The 23564-nt window shown below is 42.5% G+C and overlaps 1 protein-coding gene across 1 annotated transcript; it reads right to left on the minus strand.

Annotated features, from left to right (window-relative positions):
• Positions 1–11342: 11342 nt before the first annotated feature.
• ppm1lb (protein phosphatase, Mg2+/Mn2+ dependent, 1Lb) lies at positions 11343–11895 on the minus strand (the record flags this gene model as incomplete). Its single annotated transcript, XM_079610739.1, has 2 exons — positions 11343–11768; positions 11850–11895. 2 exons carry the CDS (start codon positions 11893–11895, stop codon positions 11401–11403), a joined length of 414 nt encoding a protein of 137 aa, XP_079466865.1. The 3' UTR covers positions 11343–11400.
• Between the last annotated feature and the right edge of the window lie 11669 nt (positions 11896–23564).

Raw genomic sequence — 23564 nt, forward strand, 5'->3', positions numbered from 1 at the left:
CAAACATTTGTCTACACCATCCACCGATACAGAGACAGGAATCAGAGCTGTGGTTGGTCCAATTGTTTTAAAGAAATAAGAAATATATTTCATTACAACATTACTGTAGAAAAATGTTGTCGTATACAGTTTTGTATTATGTTATTGTTTTGAACCTAAGTTGAGCAGTTCTGAGATCAGTGTGTAAGCGTGTGCAGATCGGCCTGTAGACACACAGAGTTGTGGCGGTTGTTGTGTCGAAGTGAGAAAATAATTAATGTAATTTGAATTTTTGTCATTGAATTTATTTTGTGCCAAAACAATGATAAATGATCCACAGTTTAGCCCACACACACTTCTGGTGTGCTCACTGTGTGAAGAGTTTTGAAGTATTAAGAAATGTGTCCTATAGCGACTGTAAAAAACTGTAATCATTACCATAACATAAGGTAATACAAAATCATGCGTAGTTTTTGTGAACATTTTATCACATAAGTTTGGGGGGTGTGGCTTTTGTCTTTATTTCGTTTCATTTTCTTAAAGTCCGCGTGAACCGGAAGTTGCAAACGATTTTTCTCAAGTGTTGTGACGCATTTCCGAGTGAAAGGGAGTATTGAACAGAGGGCAGGGTTTTACTTCAGCGCTCCTCCTCTCCATCTCTCGCCCCCAGCAGAGCAACGGGTTGAGGGGAGTGGTTAAGCGATTAACCAACCCAAGTAGTCAAGCCTATGTCATCAGAAAAGAACGCCATTCCAGACCCGGAAGTAACTTTTCAGACTTTGATTAAAGATAACTTCGGCAAACAATTTTTTCCGTGTGTTAACTTGCACGGATTAGCCTAATTGTTCACCACAAGACGAGTAATATCTGCTAACAAAGTAAATAGGGTCAATTTTGATTTCATGCCGACTTTAACAATTAAGATGCTGCATGTGTTTATCCAGTCTAATCGAAGTGTGCATCTCTCCCCCGACTTTCCCAACAAAAATCCCCCCCCCCCCTCTCTGAAAATACATAAACTGACATTACTGAGCTTTATGCGTTTAAAAGTAGCTTATTAAAATGGCACAATGGCATTGCTCAGTTCAACGTGTTGGAAATCGGGCATTTTGTCCCGCATCATCGTTTATTCAAAAGTTAATAACGCTCAACATTCAAAAGGTAAATAAGGACACCCACTAGTGTTAGTAGGCTTAGGCTATTTCGCCACATGGATGCCCAATTGAAGCTCTCAGAAGCAGAAAATGCAGGCATAGAATATATTAATAAAGTCTTTATTAACGCATTTTAGACAAACAAAAACAGGCAGGCTAAGCCAAAGACTGAGGCTACAATATCCATAAATAAATGTTCACAAATACCCATAAAACTGAAACACGCAGTAAACTTAACCTGGGCTTAAAAAGAAGGCTAAAGGGTGCCACTTGTTGGTAAAAAAAAAAAAAAAACTAATACAAATAAACGCAAAATATACATTTGTATAAGAAAATAAAATAGGCTGCATTGTTTAGCCTACACGAATATATCCATGAAACGAACACAGGACCCTAAATCAGATACAGTGAGCCTAACTTGGGCTTAAAGGGCTATAAGGTGTCGTCGGTGGCCTAAAACAGAAGATTAGCCTACTTAATTTTTGGCTTTCCCCGCGCTGTGTAGAAATAATATTGAATGAACGCCCCTGGGTTGAGACGGTTTCTTCTCGCCTCTGACACGACCTGCGGAGCTGAATGTGCGCTCACTGGATCCTCCTTGCCAATGCACGAAGCCTCGGGAAGGTGCTGTCTCTCCCAAAGTTCAAGCAACCGGTCCTCGTCACAGTCGTCCAGCGTAAAGTGTGCAGCACGGTACCGCTCCAATTCATTCTTTGGCCCACATCAGCGGCCCATTCAGCGAAGTCCACTCTAGGTCTTTTCTCTCTCTGACTTTCGTTAGTGACGTCTATGGAAGGTAAAATAGCATTTGTCAATAATGTCATTTACCAGCATTGAATTGAAATATCCCGTTCATCCTTAATAACGCAGCCACTTACCCTCGCCTGTAGATGTCCGTGGTGCTGTAGTGCTTGACGTCTCAGGAGAGTCCGCGGCTTCAAAAGACACCCGGTATATGAGGTTGCCAACGATTCTGTGGAGATTTTTCCTTTCAGTCTCGGTCATCATTTCGAGACTTTTGTAGAGGAAGAGGGCGATTTTGTGCATGTCTGTGAGGATTAACTTTTGATGGAGTAGAGCAAGTGCGCGCGTACGGAGCAAAGCCATGTACTCAGGGTCTCCAAAGACGGGTTGGCAGTGTGCGCTCAGATTGCAAAACCACAGCATCACTAAATGCAGTGTCGGGTAGTCCTCGCCCTGCGACTCCTCAGATGCTTTCTTGAAAGGCTCCAAGAAATCTATCGCGGTTGTGAGCGTGTTTTGATGTATGCCTTTCATGCGCTCTGACTGCCCCTGCTTTCGAGTAGCTCGTTCATTTCCCTGTATTGCTTGCTCACAGATTTGAGCATGTCAATTGTGCTATTCCAGCGAGTCTCACACTCTTGGACTAAGCCATGTGGGAGAGCGGTGCTTGCACTGGATTTTTTAAGATATTTGCCAATGACCTTGCACTCAATCATCTCCGTTACCTCCTCAATGTCAGATCCACTGAACGCATGTTTCAGAATTGTGTTCAGGACATGGGCTGCACATGGTATCCAGTGATCATTTTTAGGGTTTATTGTTAGAGCCCTGGTCACTCACGAGTTCCACTTGATCAAATGAGATCCCGTCACAGCTGCTCATTAATCTGTTCGTGGGTGTTGATTGCTGTGTTGGGCAATGTGCAATCGAATTCCACTGTGCACATATTACGGCTTGCCAGCTTCCAATCCTCTGTGATATAATGGCACGTCAAGACAGTGTAGGACCTTCTGTTAAAATCATCAGTGGTTATTGCAACGCCTCCACTGTCATGCACCGCTGACTTCAGAACCTCGGATAAGGCTTCTTTCTCGAGCATGGCCTGTTTTTTAGCTCGATCACAGACTGTCTGCCTATGAGGAAGCACTCCGTTTGCGTCGACTGAGCCATAACGTGCTCCAATGTTGATGAGACCCTGGGCCACTTTCGTAAAACCTTCCCCCGAAACAATATCAAAGGAGCACAGGTCTGTGCAACAAAAGTCCACGCAGTAATCCACACATTTACTCTTCACTTGAAGATTCGTGTGGTCAGGGCGCATAAAGGCATCTGTAGTTTGTGGCCTGGGTTGGCCTGACACTGCTCTATCCGGCTGTGATGGCTTCCCGGGGCCGCACTTGTGACGCGCCATGTTGGTCATGCCAGTTTCGTGGCTATCAAATGTGTAAATAGCATCGCAAGAAGTACACATGACAATGCCAGTATTTTGGTCATCATCTTTCATTATTTCGGCAAATGTCTCCCATACTTTGCTCTTTCTATTTGTGTATTTGCGGAGCTTCCACTCCCCAGTCTTCACCTTTTCTCTTGCCGCATCCATCTCTGCCTGCAGACTGAGCTCGTGCGTCTTCTTCGCCAACGGTTATTCAGCCAATAAAGCGTAGGCCTATGTATTTAATAGAAAATTGTGTCAAGTACTATATCAATTACAAAGGTTTAATTGGCATCTTTATTTCAAACGACCCGACCAACTGCGACCCGAATATCATTAAAAATATTTTTGGATGACTCGTAACCGCGGGTAACTGCAGGCACCCGCTCATTTTGGATCAACCCGCGCATCACTGATGAGGATGGGATACATAATGGCCAAGCATGCGCCCTTAAAATAGCATATGACTTTCGCGCAACGCGCCGCTGTCTTTAGACTGGGTTTTTTCTGGTCAGTGGCGGAATTGTTTTCTGAAACTGCAGAATATCACCAGGAAACGGCCTATGCCTAAAACTAAATAAAAATTTGCTGTCAAAATGGCCCCTGCACCTGCACCTCAGGTACCATCATCTCTGCAGACCCTGCACTACGGGGACCGATTGCAGAGAGCGTCTGGGAGGGAATTATACTCGGCCTTTCAGAATCGGGCGGCTCGGAGGGGGAACGAGTCTGGCGGTGGACAGACACGCTCTCTCACCAACGAGGCACTGGCCCGACACCTTCACAACGGTGAAACTGTGCCACGGGAGTGGATTATATATTCACCGTCCACCGGAGACATTTTTAGCTTTGCTTGTAAAGTGTTATCAACACACAGCAGCACATTTGCTGTCGGGTTTAGCGACTGGAAACATCCAGAGAGAATAACGGAACATGAAATGAGTGAAAATACATGCTTTCACTTACACGTCGCAGTAAACATCTGGGAACTGTGGATGCTTCTCTTGGGAGACTAATTGAAGCAGAACAGTACTGGAAGGATGTATTGAATAGTTACCGTCATTACATTTCTGAGTGAAAGGGGGGGTATTGGGTATTGGCATCCCCACATAATGGTAATTACCTGGGAATCCTCGAGCTGCTCGCACAATTTGATCCATTTGCTGAAGTATGGAGATGGTAAGACTTCATATTTGTCATCAACTATCTGTGACGAATTTATTGGCTTAATGGGTGACAGAACAAAGCAAGTCATAGCTACAGGACTACAGCGAGCTAAACATTGCTCTGTTATCGTAGACTCTACACCTGACATGTCTCACGTGGACCAACTAACTTTTGTGTTACGATTTGTAAGTGAGAATGGAAAAGTAGTCGAGCGATTTATCACATTTTAACCAATTTACAGCCACACTGGGTCAAGTCTGGCCGACTGTGATGAAGATGGTCAGAGATTTGGGGCTGGATCTCTACAACTGCCGTGGCCAGGCATATGACAACGCATTAAACATGTCAGGGAAATATAATGCTTTGCAAGCTCAACTCAAGAAAAACCCCACTCATTCATTACATACCATGTGCGGCACATTCTTTAAATTTGGTTGGTATGAACTGTGTTGAAAATAGCTGTCGGGGAGCAAGCACACACCTTCCGAGCCGGGTCCCTGTCCTCCACCTCGCTGCCCCACCTCGGGTACGTCTGTGGTCCCCTGGCCCCGGGGCCCAAACTATACCATCAGACTTGGCTTGCGACTCCTTTTCGCTCGGCTTCCGCCCAAGCTCAGTGATGTTCATCACACCTCGGTGTTGAGCAAAGATGCTCCTAAAAGTTAGTTTTTCGTCATACTTGGGTGTTGAGCAAATATACTCAGCGAATTTGTACGGGTCTGAAAAGACAACATTGCGACCATTGCGCTAAAATATGAAATACACCCAGTGATGTTTTTTACTGAACACACTGAAGTTCCCTTTCAGTCGTTCACGTTCGACGTCGACTGAACGGGATCACGCCAGGGAGCAAGTCATCTTCGAGTACTATTGAAACGAGCCAATGTAATTGGCATGCGTGATTTTCGACTACGACTACGTCTCCGTTTCCTCCCTCAGGGAATGAGCGTTACATACGTAACCGAGACGTTCTCAGTTGAAAAAAACCTTTTCAAACTTTGTTAGAAACAACAAAATGGCCTGTGCTTCCCTCAAAGCTGTGCTCGTGTTCGGTTTCTCTGTCGTCTCTACAAATGATAAAATACAACCTTCAAGCATTTTTAATAAAATATTTATTATCCAAGAATTTTTTTATATATTTAAATACCCATTACATAGTAAATTAAACAATCAAGTCATTTTTTATTTTGATTAAAGGGCACCTATTATGGAATTTTGAAATTTACCTTTCATGTAGTGTGTAACATAGATCTAAGTGAACAAAAACATCCTGCAAAGTTTGAAATATGAAAGTGCACCGTATATAAAGTTATTGTCTTTCAAAAGTAAGAGTCGACTCTGAGTCATTTTTATGAATCGTTAGAAGACCGAAGCTTTTTCTCTGACTAGATGACGTCAACTTGTCAAGTTATTTGAATACGATACGCCCACTTATTGCGCTCCAAGGCCAGGGAAAATATCATGGCGACGAGACGCTGTGTTCTGAAGTGCGGCTCAAAAGCAAACTTTTTTCATCTGCCCAAGGAGGAGCATTTGAAGACTAAGTGGCTACAATTCATATATACAACTATACCACAGAAGTATAGTCCGAGCCTTGTGCTTTGTTCGCGCCATTTTGAAGACGATTGCTTTAAATGCAATCAAACTGGGATTCGCGAGCCGGCTGATATTGAAGGAAGGTTAATTTCTAAGTGTATTTGCATCAGCTTCCTCCTCCGTATCACAACCTGTAAGTGTTATTAATAATTGTTGCTTTTATGTTTTATGTAGCATGCTTAATTATTATTTAGTTTGTTGTGTAAGCACCGTTTAGCTTCTAGGTCTTCAATGGCAATTGTATTGAGATATGTGAAGTGTTTGTCGTTGTTTTCGGAGTTGTCTTAAAGAATAGAGTAATACCTCGTAGTAACGTAACTGCATTTTTTTTTGGTAAAAACGTTATGTTTATGCATCGGGCTAATGCAAACAAAGACTGATTGTGCTTTTACAATATGAACTCTGGGCTATGCTCGCTAACATAACATTAAAGTCTTTATCTTATTTTTAGTTTTTTACTACAAACTACAAAGCAGAGGGCTATAATAATTATTATAACACAATTTAATTGATAAAAGCATCATTGTACTCCGTGTTAAACAATAAGTATTATCTCTGTAAACACTGCTGGGTCATCTGACCAATCACCGCAGATTAGCGTCGCGCAAAGGAGGGGTTTGGAAAAATGAGTCGTTGAACGAATCATTTGGGAGTCGGTGAGCAAATCAGGTAAAAATAAATGCGTATTATACGACAACAAAAGTGTTTTTTGTCATTGCATGCATGTAAAACTGTTGTTGGGGACTCCCTAAACAACATTAGGAACATTTTAAATGTCATAATAGGTGCCCTTTAAATATGCATGTCTCACCAATTGTTATAATTGATAAACACATGCACAGGAATAACATCAGTCAATTTTCAGAAGCATTAAACATGTCACATTATTTGATGAGGCTTTTGAAGCTTCTGAAAGTCAGGCTCCATTGACTGATATTGCATCACCTTGTGTTAATATTTAATATAAACATTAATTTTGTTTTTCTTCGTCTCAGGGAGACATCAATATGTAAAATAATACATTGACATTTGACATGAACCTCCGGACACTGTAAACACAAATTCTGGATAACACAACACTTCTGGCAAATAAATTCATGATAGAAAGAGAAATAAAATAAGTTTGTTCATTAAAATAAGGCAACATATTTGGATTAAAGTCTTCCAATGATCATACTGAGTCAAGTCAAGGCTGTGAAAGTCAGATTTACCTGAAATATGTTTTAGTAAAGTAGTTAGGTAACACTTTATTTTACAGTGTCCTTATTACATGTAGTTACGAATATAAACTATGCATAATTACATGCGATTAACCAAAACCCCAATCCTACTCTAACCCTATAGTACGTACATGTTGTTCATTATAATGACTCATTAATTAATAACTATAATTACACTGTAATAAAGACACCTTTAAATAAAGTGTAACAGTAGTGTGCTGAAGTGTTTTTGAAACAATCATCACGTCCACAACTGACAGTTAATGTATAGGCTAAGCATAAACAAGTGAAACTTTTGCTTGATATAAATGTCTTGATATTAACAGAAAACACCTTCCAACAGAACTAGGCACACGACACTTCAGCGCCTGTTAAATATGACCCTTTCTGTAGCTTATGAGTTTGGAATGAAGAATCGACTGATGACATGAGGTCAACATATGAAGTCACATGTTGCCTTGTGTGAGAAACAGACCCACTTTCACCTCTTAATTCCTCCCTCCGCCAAACAGAAACTTCAGAAAATGTTCAGATTCGGACAAGGTTCGTTTGAGCATTTAATGTGCTGCACCAGTTCAAAGAAGAGGAATGAACATTTATTCTTCTTTACATGTGTGTGTATATCTGTATTATTATATATTCAAGTGTACATGGATTTGCTATGGTAGGGAAGCTTGTTTCCATCACAGAAAACATTTAAAAAGATAATTGCGATAATTTCTCAGAATTACGAGATATAATGTCAGAATTGCGTGATATGTCGCAATTGCGTTATAAAGGGTTTATAATTTGCATTATTATTATAATAATAGTCAGAATTGCGAGATATAAACATGCAATTGTGAGAAAAAAAGTCTGGGAGTTTGGCAGAGTGACGCAGCGTCTCGTTCCCTCTTCAGGGAACTAGGGTTACGTACGTACGTAACCGAGACGTTCCCTTTCAAGGGAACTCGAGCTGCGTCAAAGCGCTGCGGGAACGCTAATACCAACGTCGCCATAAGAGCAAATGCCCGTCCGTGTGAAGTCAGAGCGCACTTTCGGACGAAAGCACCTGCGCCCCTGGAGTGGAGCTAAGGTCAAGACCATAGAATCTGACGAATGTATGCGGTGAGGATCAGCCTGCCGCATCACAAACGTCGTGAAGTGAAACTCCTGACAATAAAGCCTTAGAGGCAGCCATACTCCTAGTCGAGTGAGCTCGTACAGCCAAAGGTGAAGGCTGACCAGCCGACTCATAAGCAAGTGAGATCACCCCACCCACTTGCTCATTCTCTGCTTAGATGCAGGACACCCCTTCCTGGGTGACCCAAAGCAAACAAACAACTGTTCAGACTTCCTCCGCAGGGCAGCTCTGTGGACATAAGCATCTAATGCCCGAACTGGGCAGAGCAGATTAAGTTTCTCTTGGTCCGACGTCAGGAACGGAGGAGGACAGAAAGCCTGCAGTACTACTGACAGTGTTGGGGAGTAGTTAACTACAAGTAGCGACGCTACTAACTTAACTACATTTTTCAGTAGCTTGGCAGTAACTCAGTTGCTTTTTAAACAGTGTAGCTTTTCCAGTAGCTAACTACTTTTTGCAGCAAGTAGCGGTGTAGCGCGAGCAAAAGCTACATTGCGTTTTGTCGAGCCTGCGCGAATCAGCGCGATGCCAGGATATTCTTCTTCTTTTAGAGTTGTGACGTTCGCGAACGAACCGATTCTTTTGAACGGCTCATAAACATGAACGATGGGAGCCGAGTCGCGGCTGGAGGGGAGCCGTTCTTTCTGTCGTTTCTTTTTTTCACACAGATGCACACAGCTCCTCCGCGAGACAGAACAGTTATAGGGGGAGGGGCGCACCCAGCGCAGGGGCGTTGTGTGATGATAGTTGTGTTCCATTTTATTTATTCTAATTTTATCTACAGTATATTTAAAACTTTCAATATTTTTAGTTTTCTATCAAAATGTTCTTGTGTGATAATGTTCTTGTGTGGAAGTGTTTGTAGTAAAAGCTGTTTTGCACAGAAATTCATTGCAGCCGGCTTTGTTTTTGATGGTTATTTGTGAGTAGGTATGAATAACATAGTCAACGTAGCTTTACACATACACACACTTTGGTAAATCCAAAATAGTGATGTCACTGTCTAAGCAGAGGGATGTTGTGCGACCCTATATGGCCACACATGACAAATGAGGTAATAATCAATATTTCAGAATAATTCAAACTCAGATATTGGTGTGTGATATCTGAGTTTTAATTAATTGACTACAAATCTCATTAGTTGAGAAACAACTAATGTTAATTACCCATGGCCTTATTTGTCCAAGTTCATATTTGTTGCAATTTTGCACTTTTGACAAACAGTCTGAGATATTTGAGTGTAGTGTGTAATAAAACAATACTCTTTGAAATCATAATGTATTGCATTGTTTTAAACACTAAATATTTTACTTAAAACATTCCTCAGACACTTATTCAGTTATTTATAATATACGTTGTTCAAAAAAATCAAAAGTAGTTTCAATGTAGCTAGCTACTTTTTGATAGTAACTTGTAGTGTAGCTAACTACTTTTCCAAAAGGGTAGCTTGACTGTAGTTTAACTACTTTAACTTACGAGTAGCTTGTAGCTTGTCAAACTACAGTTTCAGAGTAGCTTCCCCAACACTGACTACTGACAACCTTAGACCGGGACCTTAGGAACATCGCCTGGAGTCTCCATCCCCCGGGCCTCGGCCCCTGCCTCGACAGGATGTCTGCCCCCTCATTTAGATACCCTGGGATATAAATCGCTCTCAATGAAAGTAGCTTCCCCTGGGTCCACAGGAGGATCTGGCGAGCCAGCTTGTATAAGGGGTGCAAACGTCTGGGGCAAAGAGTGCATTCAGCAGAAAAGTTTGCATTAGCACATAAATGAAGTGAGCATGTATTTGCATGCATTTGAGAACTGCAGCGGAGATTTTTAGGCAGTTCTTGATACTTTAGACTTTAGAGCTTGACAGACATGGTCACTCACAGTTTATGTGTTTCTCCATGATTCATGATTAACACACTGTACGTGTTGGCTGGGTTATTTCTTAAGGCAACCTACTGTTAATTATTGAAAATATTATATATGTAATAACCAGGGAAATTAAAACCAACATGACAGATAAAAACAGATCAAAGGGAGGGATAACTGTACGTTCACACCGCCGGCGGCGAGAGCGTAAAATTGGCCGGAAGCCATTCATTTTCAATGAGAGCCGGCGGCGAGCTCCGGCGAGGGCGGCGCGGCGCGTCTTGGATGGCGAGAGCGGCGAGAAGAGTTTAAATTTGTCAACTTTATGGTAATAAGCTATGACGCGGTTCGGCGGCAACCAGCGGCAACCAATCGGGATGTAGAAGTCCTCCGCCTGAGAGGATACCAGAGAACACAATCCTGTAAACTTTGGTTCCGACCACATTAGTTCCTAAGCAAAATGGAGGAAAAGTTAATTATTTCTGTTGTGGGTTTCCCGTTATTGTACGACGTGTCCCTGTTTACATACAGGGACATTAATAAAAATAACGACGAATGGAAAAAGGTGTCTGAAATTGTTGGTGTTTTGTTACTTTCACATTTAAAAGATTTGAATAGGTTAACTTATACCCTACGTGTAGCCAGTATCCACAAAATAGGAGACTGATTTATGTTCAGTTCTTATTTGCTTTGCGGCTCCTTTAAATAAAGTTTTAAAAAAATCGCGCATTCTAAAATCTACGTCAGAGCGCCAGAGAGTCCCCGAATCTCACGGTGTCGATGGCAGGGCGGCGAGAGTGACTTTTGCTGCTCTCGCCGGCGGCGGTGTGAACGTACAGTAATGATGATATTTTAACACATTTTTATGAAAGAACTGTGTAAATATTCTTCAAATTCCATTTTTATGTTCCGCGGGGGAGCTATACCTTTAATGAAGAAGTGATTGCTTAAATCTGTACCATTCAATTTAAAAATACAAATCAATACTTCTCCAAAAAATACAGCCTTTTAACATTTTTATCTAACATTAAAGTTATGCATAATTATAATCGCTCATCCAGTCACTCATTTATTCAGATACTGGTTTGCATTCCATGATCGTATGTGAGAGCCGATCCGTCTGCACTAGCCAGCAGCTTTGGAGCCTCTCTTTCTGAACTTGACCACCATCACGGTGATGTTGTCCGGACAGCCGCGGTAGAAGGACTGCAGGACGATGCTCTGCGCACCGAAGTGCGGCTCATCCAGACGCTCTTTGATGAAGTGCACGGCTTCCTCGCTGCTGAAGGCGTCCCAGAGGCCGTCTGAGGCCAGAATCATGAACTGAGGCTGTAGTTTGTCCAGGTCAAAGGTCAGCACGTCAGGATCAGGGATCAGCACCTTCAGCTTCTTTAGTGGATAGTCACCAAGAGAACGGGACATGCCAAGAACGCCTTGCACACGCCAGGAGCCGTTGAAACTGATGAAGCCACCTAAACCAGAGAAGCTGATTACTGCGGAATTAAAGCAGGCCAGTCATTTAATAACATAACTCAAAAAACTTATGGCTTAAAGGGATAGTTCACCTTACTCACCCTTTTCCAAACTTCCATGAGTTTCTTTCTTGTGTGGAACTTCCATTTTATGGTAAAAATACTATGGAAGTCAATGGGGACCAGCAACTGTGGTTACCAATATTCTTCAGAATATATGTTGTGTTCATCAGTAGAAAGAGGCTCATGCATGTTTGAAACAACATGAGCGTGAGTAAATGAAGACAGAATTTTCAATCTTGGGTGAACTATCCCTTTAAGATAGGACGTTTCTGTAATTGGTCCCTGTGAAGCATATTGGTGGCGCCCTGCTCGCCATAGCGATACATTTAATTAAATCTAAAAAACAGATATTCATTGCAATTGCATTGATCAAGAACCACATCTGTACACTTTTCCCCAATCAAATGTTATCTTTTAATGTTAGAAAACTTGAGGTGTGGTGAATGGTGTTACAGCTAGAATGCTACTAATGTGCTATTTTCATAAAATTGCAATCTAGATATTTTCTTTGGGCTACACAAAATGAAGAAAATGGAAAAAAAAAAAGGGAAAGGAAATAGGAGGATATTTAATTGTGGTAGCAGTACAATACTTCTGCTGTCAGTAAAGCCAAATAAAGTTATTATACCTGAGCACAAGCTCTCATTCTAATCCGGTAATTCTTAAAGGAACACTCCGATTTTTTGGGACTTTAGCCTATTCACCGTATCCCCCAGAGTTAGATAAGTCCACACATACCTTTTTCATCTCCGTGCGTGCTATAAGTCTGTTTGACGCACCCACCGCTAGCCTAGCTTAGCACAAAGACTGGAGGTAAATGGTTGCAGCTAGCATACTAATCCGCCCAAGTAGCAGTGCTTCGCCTTCAGAGAATATAGTTCCCAGTATTTATACGGTTAAAATATGTCTGTGTCTCATGTGACTTTGTTTTTTGTACACTCTGTGACTATACAAATCACAACATGTAAATAGGAAAATGTTTGCGTTATTTTGTCACTTATTTGGATTAGTATGCTAGCTGCAACCATTTACATCCCGTCTTTGTGCTAAGCTAGGCTAGCGGTGGGTGCGTCAAACAGACTTATAGCACGCACGGAGATGAAAAAGGTATGTATGGACTTACCTAACACTGGGGGATAAGGTGAATAGGCTAAAGTCCCAAAAAGTCGGAGTGTTCCTTTAAATACTTATATAAAGTCTTAAATACCATATTGAAATACTTTAAGTCTTTACAAAATAATTTAAATTGATAATATCACCTGTGTACCTAATTACTGTTTGTCTGATGAGTGGCCAATCTCTGAACAAAAAGGTTTGAATAAGCGCCACCTGCTTGCAATAGCTGTAAATGTTAGCACAACAAAAGCTCACGTTTTTTTCCAAAGACAGATATTGATTACAATGGTCTGTATCTTAAACCTGCATTGATTGCTTACCTCCACTGTAACTGATTTCCCCACACAAATGTTAATGCTTTGATGTTAAAGCTAGAATGTCCACTAATGTGTTTATTTACAAAAATATGAGTGGAGAAAAACTCACAGAAATGGTTAGACCCAAGTCTTCAGCAGCCAATGACACTGACCCGTTCCAAAAAATTTGTAACGTGTATTTCACGCGTATTTTACGTGTTAAATACGTGTTAAATACGCGTAAATATATGTGTTAAAATTATTCACGCGTTTTTGGCCCCGGTGGCCTTCCATAGTGCTACACACAGCCTAGTACGACGTAGCTGCGGGATAATTTAATGCAGAAGTATAAATTGGGCTTTACAATTCAGTTTTTTAAGGATGATGTCATCACATTCACCATTTTATCAGTAAAAGGCCAATTGGATCAAAACAGGCTGAAGAAAGCAACTTTGCTAACTTTTTTAATTTGTTGATAACAGATCGGCGTATGGAAACTTGGCTATTGATCCGACTGTATCACTGCTGCTCACTGAGGCTTGTAATGGATTTAGCTCTCTTATTTTTGAACACGTCACTGCTGCACGTCAATCTCGTGATGTTCACTGGTTGCCAAAACTATTTTAATTGAATATTATTATTTAAAATGCAAAACTTGCACCAATATGAACATTTTGGTTGATACTGATAACCGATAATTCTTTATATTTGAACGGCGATAACAAATATATTGGCTGATAAATCTGAATCCAAATGTTATATAGTTTTTATAATTTTTTTAACAAAAGTCTCACCATTAAAAGCCATGTCCCAAGCACACAATTATGATGTTCTCATGATAATTTTATGTAGCCAATATGACAGACTTGTGTTGCACATGTTGCACTGAACTGTATTTTTCTCAAAGGGATTTCGATCATATTTCAAGTTATTCAAAACCATCACAGTGAACAGTGCTAATCTGAAGTGTCTCAGCGGAAGGAAATTATCCATTATTCATTGGATTTAATATAGCGCCAACATTTTCTTATCAGGCCGATAACAATAACATTAAAAATAAACATATATCAGCCGATACCGACATGGTAGTTGATATATCGTGCACCTTTGGGCGTTTGGGTTCACACACTTGCACAGTGTGTGCCTGGGACCGTGCTGTCCAAATGAATCACAGGCTTCATATAGTGAATAACAGCGTTTCAGGACTTCTGCACTGGTTTGCTCCTCTCCTGTCTCTTTCTGATCAAAGTCTTTTTCATCCATGACCTTCAGCCTGGATGAGAGCAAGCGATGTTCTGATCCTTCCTACAAAACACTGATTACCCGGGGAATGTTGATGTTTTTGTGGACGATGTGTCTGTGCATTTAGGACTGAGTGACCCAGCGGGTGAATAACTCCAGCCGGACGATCACAGAGCCGGCCTGTTTCAAACAAACCCCCAATGAAAAAACAAGGCAAAAACTTAGTTTACAATGTGACTACAATTACTTCATTACATCTCACATTTCACACTTATGAGTATACTTATGAACATCTCATATTTCACACTTATGAGTATACTTATGAACACATTATATCTACCACTATATCCATCCACACATTCTTTCTCTTTATCCAGAATCATGACCAAAAGCCAAAACTGCATCATTTGCAGCATCAAAACAGCAAACACTCTCTCAGCCCCTCAGACAGAGAAATTACCAGGAACTGAGCACAAAGAAGTACAAACTAGAGCGATTAGATAATGGATTTCACAGGAATTAGTAAAACAACATGAACATGACTAGAGCTTGGCTTTTCGATGACGGAGAGCTGCATGATATACTGTGAAGGTCGAGTAAGAAAAGCGTTGTTATATGTTCAGCTGTGAGGTTTCTCTGAGTAATGCAGATATACGCTTCGGTCCAGCTGCAGATCAGAGGGCCATGGAAAAATATAACTTTAAGATTATAATTTATATAGTTTGTATTGCTTTTATATTGTATTTAATATGCTTGTTCCATTGCAGTGATTTAAACATTCTACTTACCTTTATACTTTTATATTCGTTTGCACGGTTGCCTGCAAAGTTTGATTCCTCTGTTGCATTTTGCACTAATAAAGACATACTTTACCTTTAAAGAGAAACATTTAATTTGTAACATTGTATGTATTACAGCACTAACTTGTTTACTAATAGTCTCAAGAGGAATTGAGTTTAATGAAAGCATAAATATGAGGTATGAAACGTATGAAATTGCTCACCCTGACTTTGAAGAGTGCAACAGGTCAATACAACTGATATAATTTGTCAACATTACAAACAGCGATTCTGTGAACATTGTAATCTTTTTTAACCTAACCCAAGCATACATTACTAGTGAAGGATTCGTGAGGGTGATGATGACTGAAGTCTGAACTATTCCCTTAAATGTTTCCCAACCCATCTGAAGAATTTCAAAGCACTTCAACTCCCTTCACATGTTATTGATCTTGATCAAAGGATGTCCATCCTCTCTGAACTGAAAATATTCTGCCTATATGACTGTATTTATCAGCACATGAGATCCATCTAAGACGCGCTGGAGTAATTCCTGCTGCCACTTTCCTTTCGGTGGCTGTTTACATGCACAACTTTTGTTTCAATCGGACTGAATTCATTGTGATTGATGAATCTGAATGTAGTGTTTACATGAACGCTAAACATGTGATCGGGTTGATGTGCGCGTTTATATGTCTCAAGCTTCAAATCTGAATATATTTTTTGCCATGCACACACTGCACACATATACAGAGTTTCCCGCTGTTTGCGCATAATAACTATTCTCCTACATTGGCTCTTTGTTTGTTTTAAACAGCAGACTTAATATTTATCCATTTCTGGTCATAATTTGAAGACAATGAACCGTTTTGCAGTGCTGTTTATATATCACGGAGTAAAAATGCCCAAAATCTGTCGTCTGTGAATAAGGATCAGAAACAAGGACTGGTCAAGTCAAGTCAAGTCACCTTTATTTATATAGCGCTTTTTACAAAACAGATTGTATCAAAGCCGCTTCACAGTGATAACAAGAAAATAATACAACAAAGTTTGTTTCTAGAAGAAAATTGCATCATTGTCCACCTTAAGGTGGACTATCTTCTTAAGTAAGGCAGATCAATAATATTGTTGAATAATAAATGTCCCCAACTAAGCAAGCCAAAAGCCAAGGCAAACAGTGGCAAGGAACCAAAACTCCATCAGGTGACAGAATGGAGAAAAAAAACCTTGGAAATGGCCATGGCGCTATTAATGCTGTGTTTGCAAATGTACGTAAATCTGGCCCACAGTCTATATGATGATATCTAGGTGAAAGAGTCTCTATGTGATGGGATTTATCTGACCTCAGTGACGTGAGGCCGCCAGCAGACGGTCGGTTAAGCCAGTCTGTCTGCTTCCTGACCTGAGGCCCAGATTGTCATGTTTTATCTCTAAGACCGTGAGCCAAATTACTAGAGAGAAGAGCAGCACCATCCCAGGAGGGATGAATACCATCTCTTTTCAACAGGTCAGGTCTGCCCCAAAAACTTTTCTAATTGTCTATGACTTCTATATTATTTTTCGGACACCACTTAGACAACCAGCCATTGAGTGAACACAATCTACTAACTATCTCATCACTCCGGCGAACAGGAAGGGGGCCAGAGCAAATTACAGTGCTTGACATCGTACTTGCAAGTTCACACACCTCTTTAACGTTAGTTTTAGTGATCTCCAACTGGCGGAGTCGAACATCATTAATACCGACGTGAATAATAATTCACTTAATTCACACACTCACACATTACTCTGAGCTGAACATTAACACATGCTAATCTGAACACTACTCAGGCGTCACTCGTGCCAGCGCCACACCTCAGCTGTCATCATGTCCGTGCTGCCCTTAGACTCTCGATGTGAATGTTCACATTGTGGGTATAATGGATCATCATGGATGTGAACATCCTGAATGTGATTGATGAGGGACTTCCACTTGGCCACCTTCTCTGGTCCTGAAGTAGAGGATGCTGCAGTCCAGTAGAGATGGTTTCTTATGCTGTGCTGCCACTTTTTCACTATTGAACAGTCCTTGTCTCTGGCAATTTGTTCCAACTTCTTTGACAACCTTAGAACAAATATTGTTTATGTAATGTAAAAAAAACTGTCCATTTATTAACATGAAATGTTTTTTTCAGAATCTGTACTAAGTACAGTTATAACCACAAGACAAGAAAGCTCAAACGTACCTTTCTCCAAATGCCAGACATCATAGTACTGTGTGATGTTTCGTTCTCTCAGAAACTTTTGAATCTGGGGATGTCGGTCTGTCACAATGCAGTCTAGCCTTACACCACGTTCCTCCAGCAATTCATTTCCAGGCTTCGTTTTAACCCTTCTTTCTCCATGTGGTAGCTACCACCGACCTCATTACTCTGTGAAACAATCGTTATCAGGGCAGTGAAAGTCAGTTTTTTCATTCCTTTAAAACAGTAATCATATCCGACTACATCTTTGAAGTATAAAAAGGTTTATTATAAATAGCAATTGTAATTTATAATACAATAATAATTAAGAATAATTACACTTGAAACAGGCAAGGCATACTCTATTGCCACTTTTTTCTGGTAATTTTGTGAGCATTGACATGATGTGATCAATGCATGTTCTCACTTGCACGAGCTGGATGTCTATTATGAGGTTCTTTTGAAGATCCATTGTGGTGTAGCTCCCATACTTTGCTGAATGGCCTAAAATGTCACAATACAAATCATATTTTAGAAAATAGTTTACACAGGAACAAATTATTAAGACTGCAGAAGAACTTGCATCACCAAGCATGACTCTTTACCCGGCGAATCAGCTCTCATATCGCCACCAATTATCACCTTGTCCGCCTCACAGAGACCCTTCACTAAATCCACCTGCTCCTTCTTCCACTTATATATTATTAGTGGTTCCAGGTACATGTTGGCATGCCTTCTGAAGGCTCTGTATTTGAACATATTCAAATGCATTGACTCAAATACCTTCAAAAGAAAAAAAATTATTATGCATTATACATTTAAACTATTTTAAACAGGAAAAAAACAAAACACACCCCACAAACCTTTTTCATCTGGAAGAATGAAGCTCCAGAGAAGTACAGGGAAGCAGACAGCTGGAGGTTCCCAACAGGGGTACTGCCGACACAGTACTGCCGTACTGGCTCTTCCATTGTCTGAAGTACTCACAATGCGGGCAAACTTGATCAATGGCCAAAAAAGTCCCATTGCTACGAGGCTGAATATTGCAGGCCCGTGAACATACTGGACAGGTTACTCAAACAGTTCAAGAAGACAGTTTTCAAACACAATATATTTGGTGTCTTCATGAGAGGCTTTGGATGTGTACATGCTATCACAAGAGAAAATTAATAACAAAAAATTAATGTAGTGTATTTTTCCCCCCAACAAAATCAGTTTTACGAGTCAGTAAAACATACAGTTCACATTAATGTATGCTAAACTTAAAATGATAAACTTACGAATGCTTTGATGGTTCAGTCACACTGGTGACAGACTGAGCAGGGTCATATGTTACGTCCTGAGTGTCACGACAGACTTCTTCAAAAGACACACTTTCTTCACCCTCCAATTCACAGCGACGCCTTTTGGCAGGCCGTTCATCTTTTAAAGGTGTTGAAGTAAAAGGCTGTGAAGTGTCGAGTAGGCCTGATGTGAAGAGATGAGGAGGACTCAAATGCAGTGATGAGAAGTGAAAAGTTTATTACTAAACTTAGTGAACAACATAAACTTCAGTGACACAGTGAACAAGTGTTAGTCTATTGGTGGTTCCTGTGAGCACAGCTCGCACACGGATGTAGAGAGAAGAGGAGACCACCGACAGACAGAGAGATCCCAGGAATGTCCAGCAATGGACGAGAGTAGGATCCAGCAGGCAACAGTCCTGCACCGACCCCCACGTCTAGGATTCCTGAACACAGAGAACACCAACGGACAAGGACTGCACACCCGACATGAAACAATCCACTGACAACACTGGTAGACACAGCTGGGAATATAAAGGGTAGGGGAAACGAGCAACAGGTGAGGAAGATCAACTCGTGATTGTGCTAATTGCCCACATCACGAGCTGCAGAAATGACAGGACAAAACAAAACAACAGAGAGGTGCCGGTGACACACCCTGACCCGTGTCCGCCTCACGCACCCTTGACTCCACTCCCCAAGTAACCGCCGCGACCACCCGGTTGGGAGGCACAATGGTCACTGGAGAAGTGGATCCAGCCTCTACTTCAAAAATCCGTGAGAGCGCATCGGGCTTACCGTTCTTACTACCGGGGCGATATGAGATGTTAAAATCAAATTGGCCGAAAAACAATGCCCAGCGAGCCTGTCGAGAATTTAGTCTCTTAGCGGAACGGATGTACTCTAAGTTCTTATGGTCGGTCCAAACTATGAATGGAACCCCCGCGCCTTCCAACCAGTGACGCCACTCCTCCAGCGCCAACTTAACAGCCAGTAACTCCCTATTCCCGATGTCGTAATTCCGTTCCGAAGGAGTTAGACGATGAGAAAAAAAAGCGCATGGGTGTATTCTGTCGTCCGAAAGGGACCTCTGAGACAAAATTGCCCCCACTCCTACCTCCGACGCATCGACCTCCACAACGAATTGACGAGACGGGTCAGGGTTGGTGAGAATGGGAGCCGAAACAAAGCGGCTCTTTAAGGTTTCGAATGCCTCCTGAGCCTGCGTTGACCAACAGAATCGAATTCGTGTGGAGGTGAGATTCGTCAGCGGTAGGGCAACCTGACTAAAACCCCGAATGAAACGCCTGTAAAAATTGGCGAACCCCAGAAAACGCTGGACCGCCTTGCGATTCTCTGGGGTGGGCCAATCAGCAACCGCCTTTACCTTAGCCGGATCCATTCGAATGCCTTCAGGCGACAGAACGAAACCCAGGAACGGAACCGACCGTGTGTGAAACTCACACTTCTCCACCTTGGCAAATAAACGATTCTCGAGCAGCCGCTGTAGCACTCGCCTGACGTGCTGGACATGGTCGCGCTCGTTCTGGGAGAAGATCAGGATGTCGTCGAGATACACGAATACAAACCGGTCGACCATGTCTCGGAGCACGTCATTCACGAGTGCCTGGAAGACCGCCGGGGAGTTTGAGAGTCCAAAAGGCATGACCAAATACTCGAAGTGACCTGTAGGGGTATTAAAAGCGGTCTTCCATTCATCCCCCTCTCTAATCCGAACCAGGTGATAAGCATTGCGTAGGTCCAACTTCGTAAAGATGGACGCCCCCTGCAAGAGTTCGAACGCTGAAGACATCAATGGCAAAGGGTGGCTATTCTTTATCGTGATGTCATTCAGCCCTCGAAAGTCTATACAAGGACGCAGCGACCCATCCTTCTTCCCCACGAAGAATAACCCCGCCCCAGCTGGAGAGGAAGAGGGACGAATTATACCGGCTAGCAGAGAATCGTTGATGTATCTTTCCATGGCCTCCCTCTCAGGACCGGAGAGCGAGTAGAGGCGCCCCTTAGGCGGAGAAGTGCCAGGAAATAATTCAATCGCACAGTCGTACGGGCGGTGCGGAGGGAGAGATGAAGCTCGGGACTTACTGAACACCGCTCTTAAGTCATGGTAAACCTCTGGTACATCCGCCAGGTTCACCGGTTCCTCCTGTAGGGTAGAAACAGACATTAAAGAAGATGATGCAGACATTAAACAATGAGACAGACAGAAAGGGCTCCATGCCAGTACTGAGTTAAGAATCCAGTCAATGTGCGGGTTATGTTTAACAAGCCAGGTGTGCCCCAACACCACTGGAGCGGAAGGAGAGTGTATGAGGAAGAAACGAATCTCCTCGGTATGATTGCCCGAAATAGTAAGGTTGACTAGCTTAGTGGAATGGGTAATCTCAGTGAGAGAGGTACCACATAGGGTTCTGGCTGAAATCGGTTCAGTCAGGAGAGAACGTGTAATGCCCAAGCGCTCAGCCAGTTTAATGTCCATAAAATCACCCTCCGCTCCAGAATCAATAAGAGCAGATACTTGATGGTTAACCCCCTCCAACTGTAGAAAAGCCGGAAGAATGGAACGACCACCAGATGGCAGTTGTGTGTTGGTGACGCTCACCATCCTCTGTCCCTTAAACGGAGCACGTCGTTTCTTTAATGGACATTCAGCCGCCATGTGACCCGCCTCTCCGCAGTAGAGACACAAGTTATTTGCCATGCGATGACGGCGTTCCGTGATGGTTAGATGGGCTCTCCCGATCTGCATGGGCTCCTCATCCGAAAATAACACTTGTTGGGAAGTAGCCCCTCTCATGACTGGTGTGTTGTTGATGACGTTATGAGGAAAACCCACCCTCCGAGTCTGGGTACGGAGGGAGATCCGGTTATCGACCCGAATGGCGAGATCAATCAACCCGTCGAGTGATGTGGGTAGTTCCAAGGAATAAATCTCATCCTTGATGTGTTCCGCTAAGCCATGAAGAAAGTGGTCCCACTGTGCCTTGGGATTCCACCCACAGGATGCCCCGAGTGTACGGAACTCAATTGAGTACTCCGATACGGAGCGAGTCCCCTGCTGTAACATCGTCAAGGCTCGTGCCGCCTCGGTCGCCAACGCTGACCGATCAAAGACCTTGCGAAGCTCCTGAGAGAATCCCTCATAAGATCTGCAGCACTCGTTCTCATTGTCCCACATGGCTGTTCCCCACTCTCTCGCAAGCCCAGCCAGGTGCATGATCACAAACGCAACCCTGGACCTCTCCGTCAGAAAGCAGGAAGGCTGGAGTGAAAAAGTCAATGAGCATTGAGATAGAAATGAGCGACACGAATTAGGCTCACCAGAGTAGGAAGCAGGTGGGTTGAGTCGAGGTTCGGATCGGCGAGGCACTACCACCTCGGCGTTAGGTGGATCAGGTGCTGTAGGAACCATGGGAGGACTGGTCTGTAGCTGTTCGAGCCGATGAGTAATCGCAGCTAACTGATGTGACATCTCTGTCATGGCCTGACGAGAAGCCGCTAATTCCTCCTGCTGTCGTCCTAGCAGAACGCCCTGCTGAGCAATGGCCCGACGCAGTTCCGTCTCCTCTGCTGAGTCCATTTGGTCAGTGGATTCTGTCGACTAGGCCTGATGTGAAGAGATGAGGAGGACTCAAATGCAGTGATGAGAAGTGAAAAGTTTATTACTAAACTTAGTGAACAACATAAACTTCAGTGACACAGTGAACAAGTGTTAGTCTATTGGTGGTTCCTGTGAGCACAGCTCGCACACGGATGTAGAGAGAAGAGGAGACCACCGACAGACAGAGAGATCCCAGGAATGTCCAGCAATGGACGAGAGTAGGATCCAGCAGGCAACAGTCCTGCACCGACCCCCACGTCTAGGATTCCTGAACACAGATCACATTTAAGCAACACAGAGAACACCAACGGACAAGGACTGCACACCCGACATGAAACAATCCACTGACAACACTGGTAGACACAGCTGGGAATATAAAGGGTAGGGGAAACGAGCAACAGGTGAGGAAGATCAACTCGTGATTGTGCTAATTGCCCACATCACAAGCTGCAGAAATGACAGGACAAAACAAAACAACAGAGAGGTGCCGGTGACACACCCTGACCCGTGACAGTGAAGTAGTCCAGGGTATGGCGACATCACCACTTGAGAGATTTGATGACTGCTCTGTTTGTGTTTTTATAACGTTAGAAAATACAATGTAAAGTTTTATTCTATCAATTGTAAATGCACTATTCTAAAAATATGGACTATAAATACGATACGATACTTGGGTCTCATGGTTTGAAACGACAGCTGTGTGCCCACAGATGTTTGAGTGGGTTGGTCAGTTTGACAGCCAACATCTTTTGTGGGGCCTGAACATGGCGGTCTCTGAAAACAATATGCAAGTAAACTAAGTAAAAACACTGTGATTATTCATAATGAATGAAATTGAGCTTTAAAAAGTAGTTTAAGGTTTAAAATACATTACTTACAGTTTGCGTCGTCGTTGATCCCAGAAAAGTCGGCACGGACTTGTCTTTGAGCAACAGTTTTCTGGCAAAGCCAGCATCATGTTGAGATTTGTTCTCGAAACAGTCATCCTTCAAATGTACAGAACAAACGCTTAAACTAACACTGCCGTCACTGGGGCGTCCGCAAAAAATAAAGTGCATCCATTTTTCCCTGACGACTGGATCTTTCGGCAGCGTATTCAAAGATGTTGTTTGTCCACAGCCAGGAACAGCACATCTGCGTGGCATCGTGATTTCCCTGTACACAGACCCACTCGCTGTCGACTAAACGCAGCGC

The sequence above is a fragment of the Phoxinus phoxinus genome, assembly GCF_949152265.1.
Source record: "Phoxinus phoxinus genome assembly, chromosome: 4".
In the NCBI taxonomy this organism is placed as follows: Eukaryota; Metazoa; Chordata; class Actinopteri; order Cypriniformes; family Leuciscidae; genus Phoxinus; species Phoxinus phoxinus.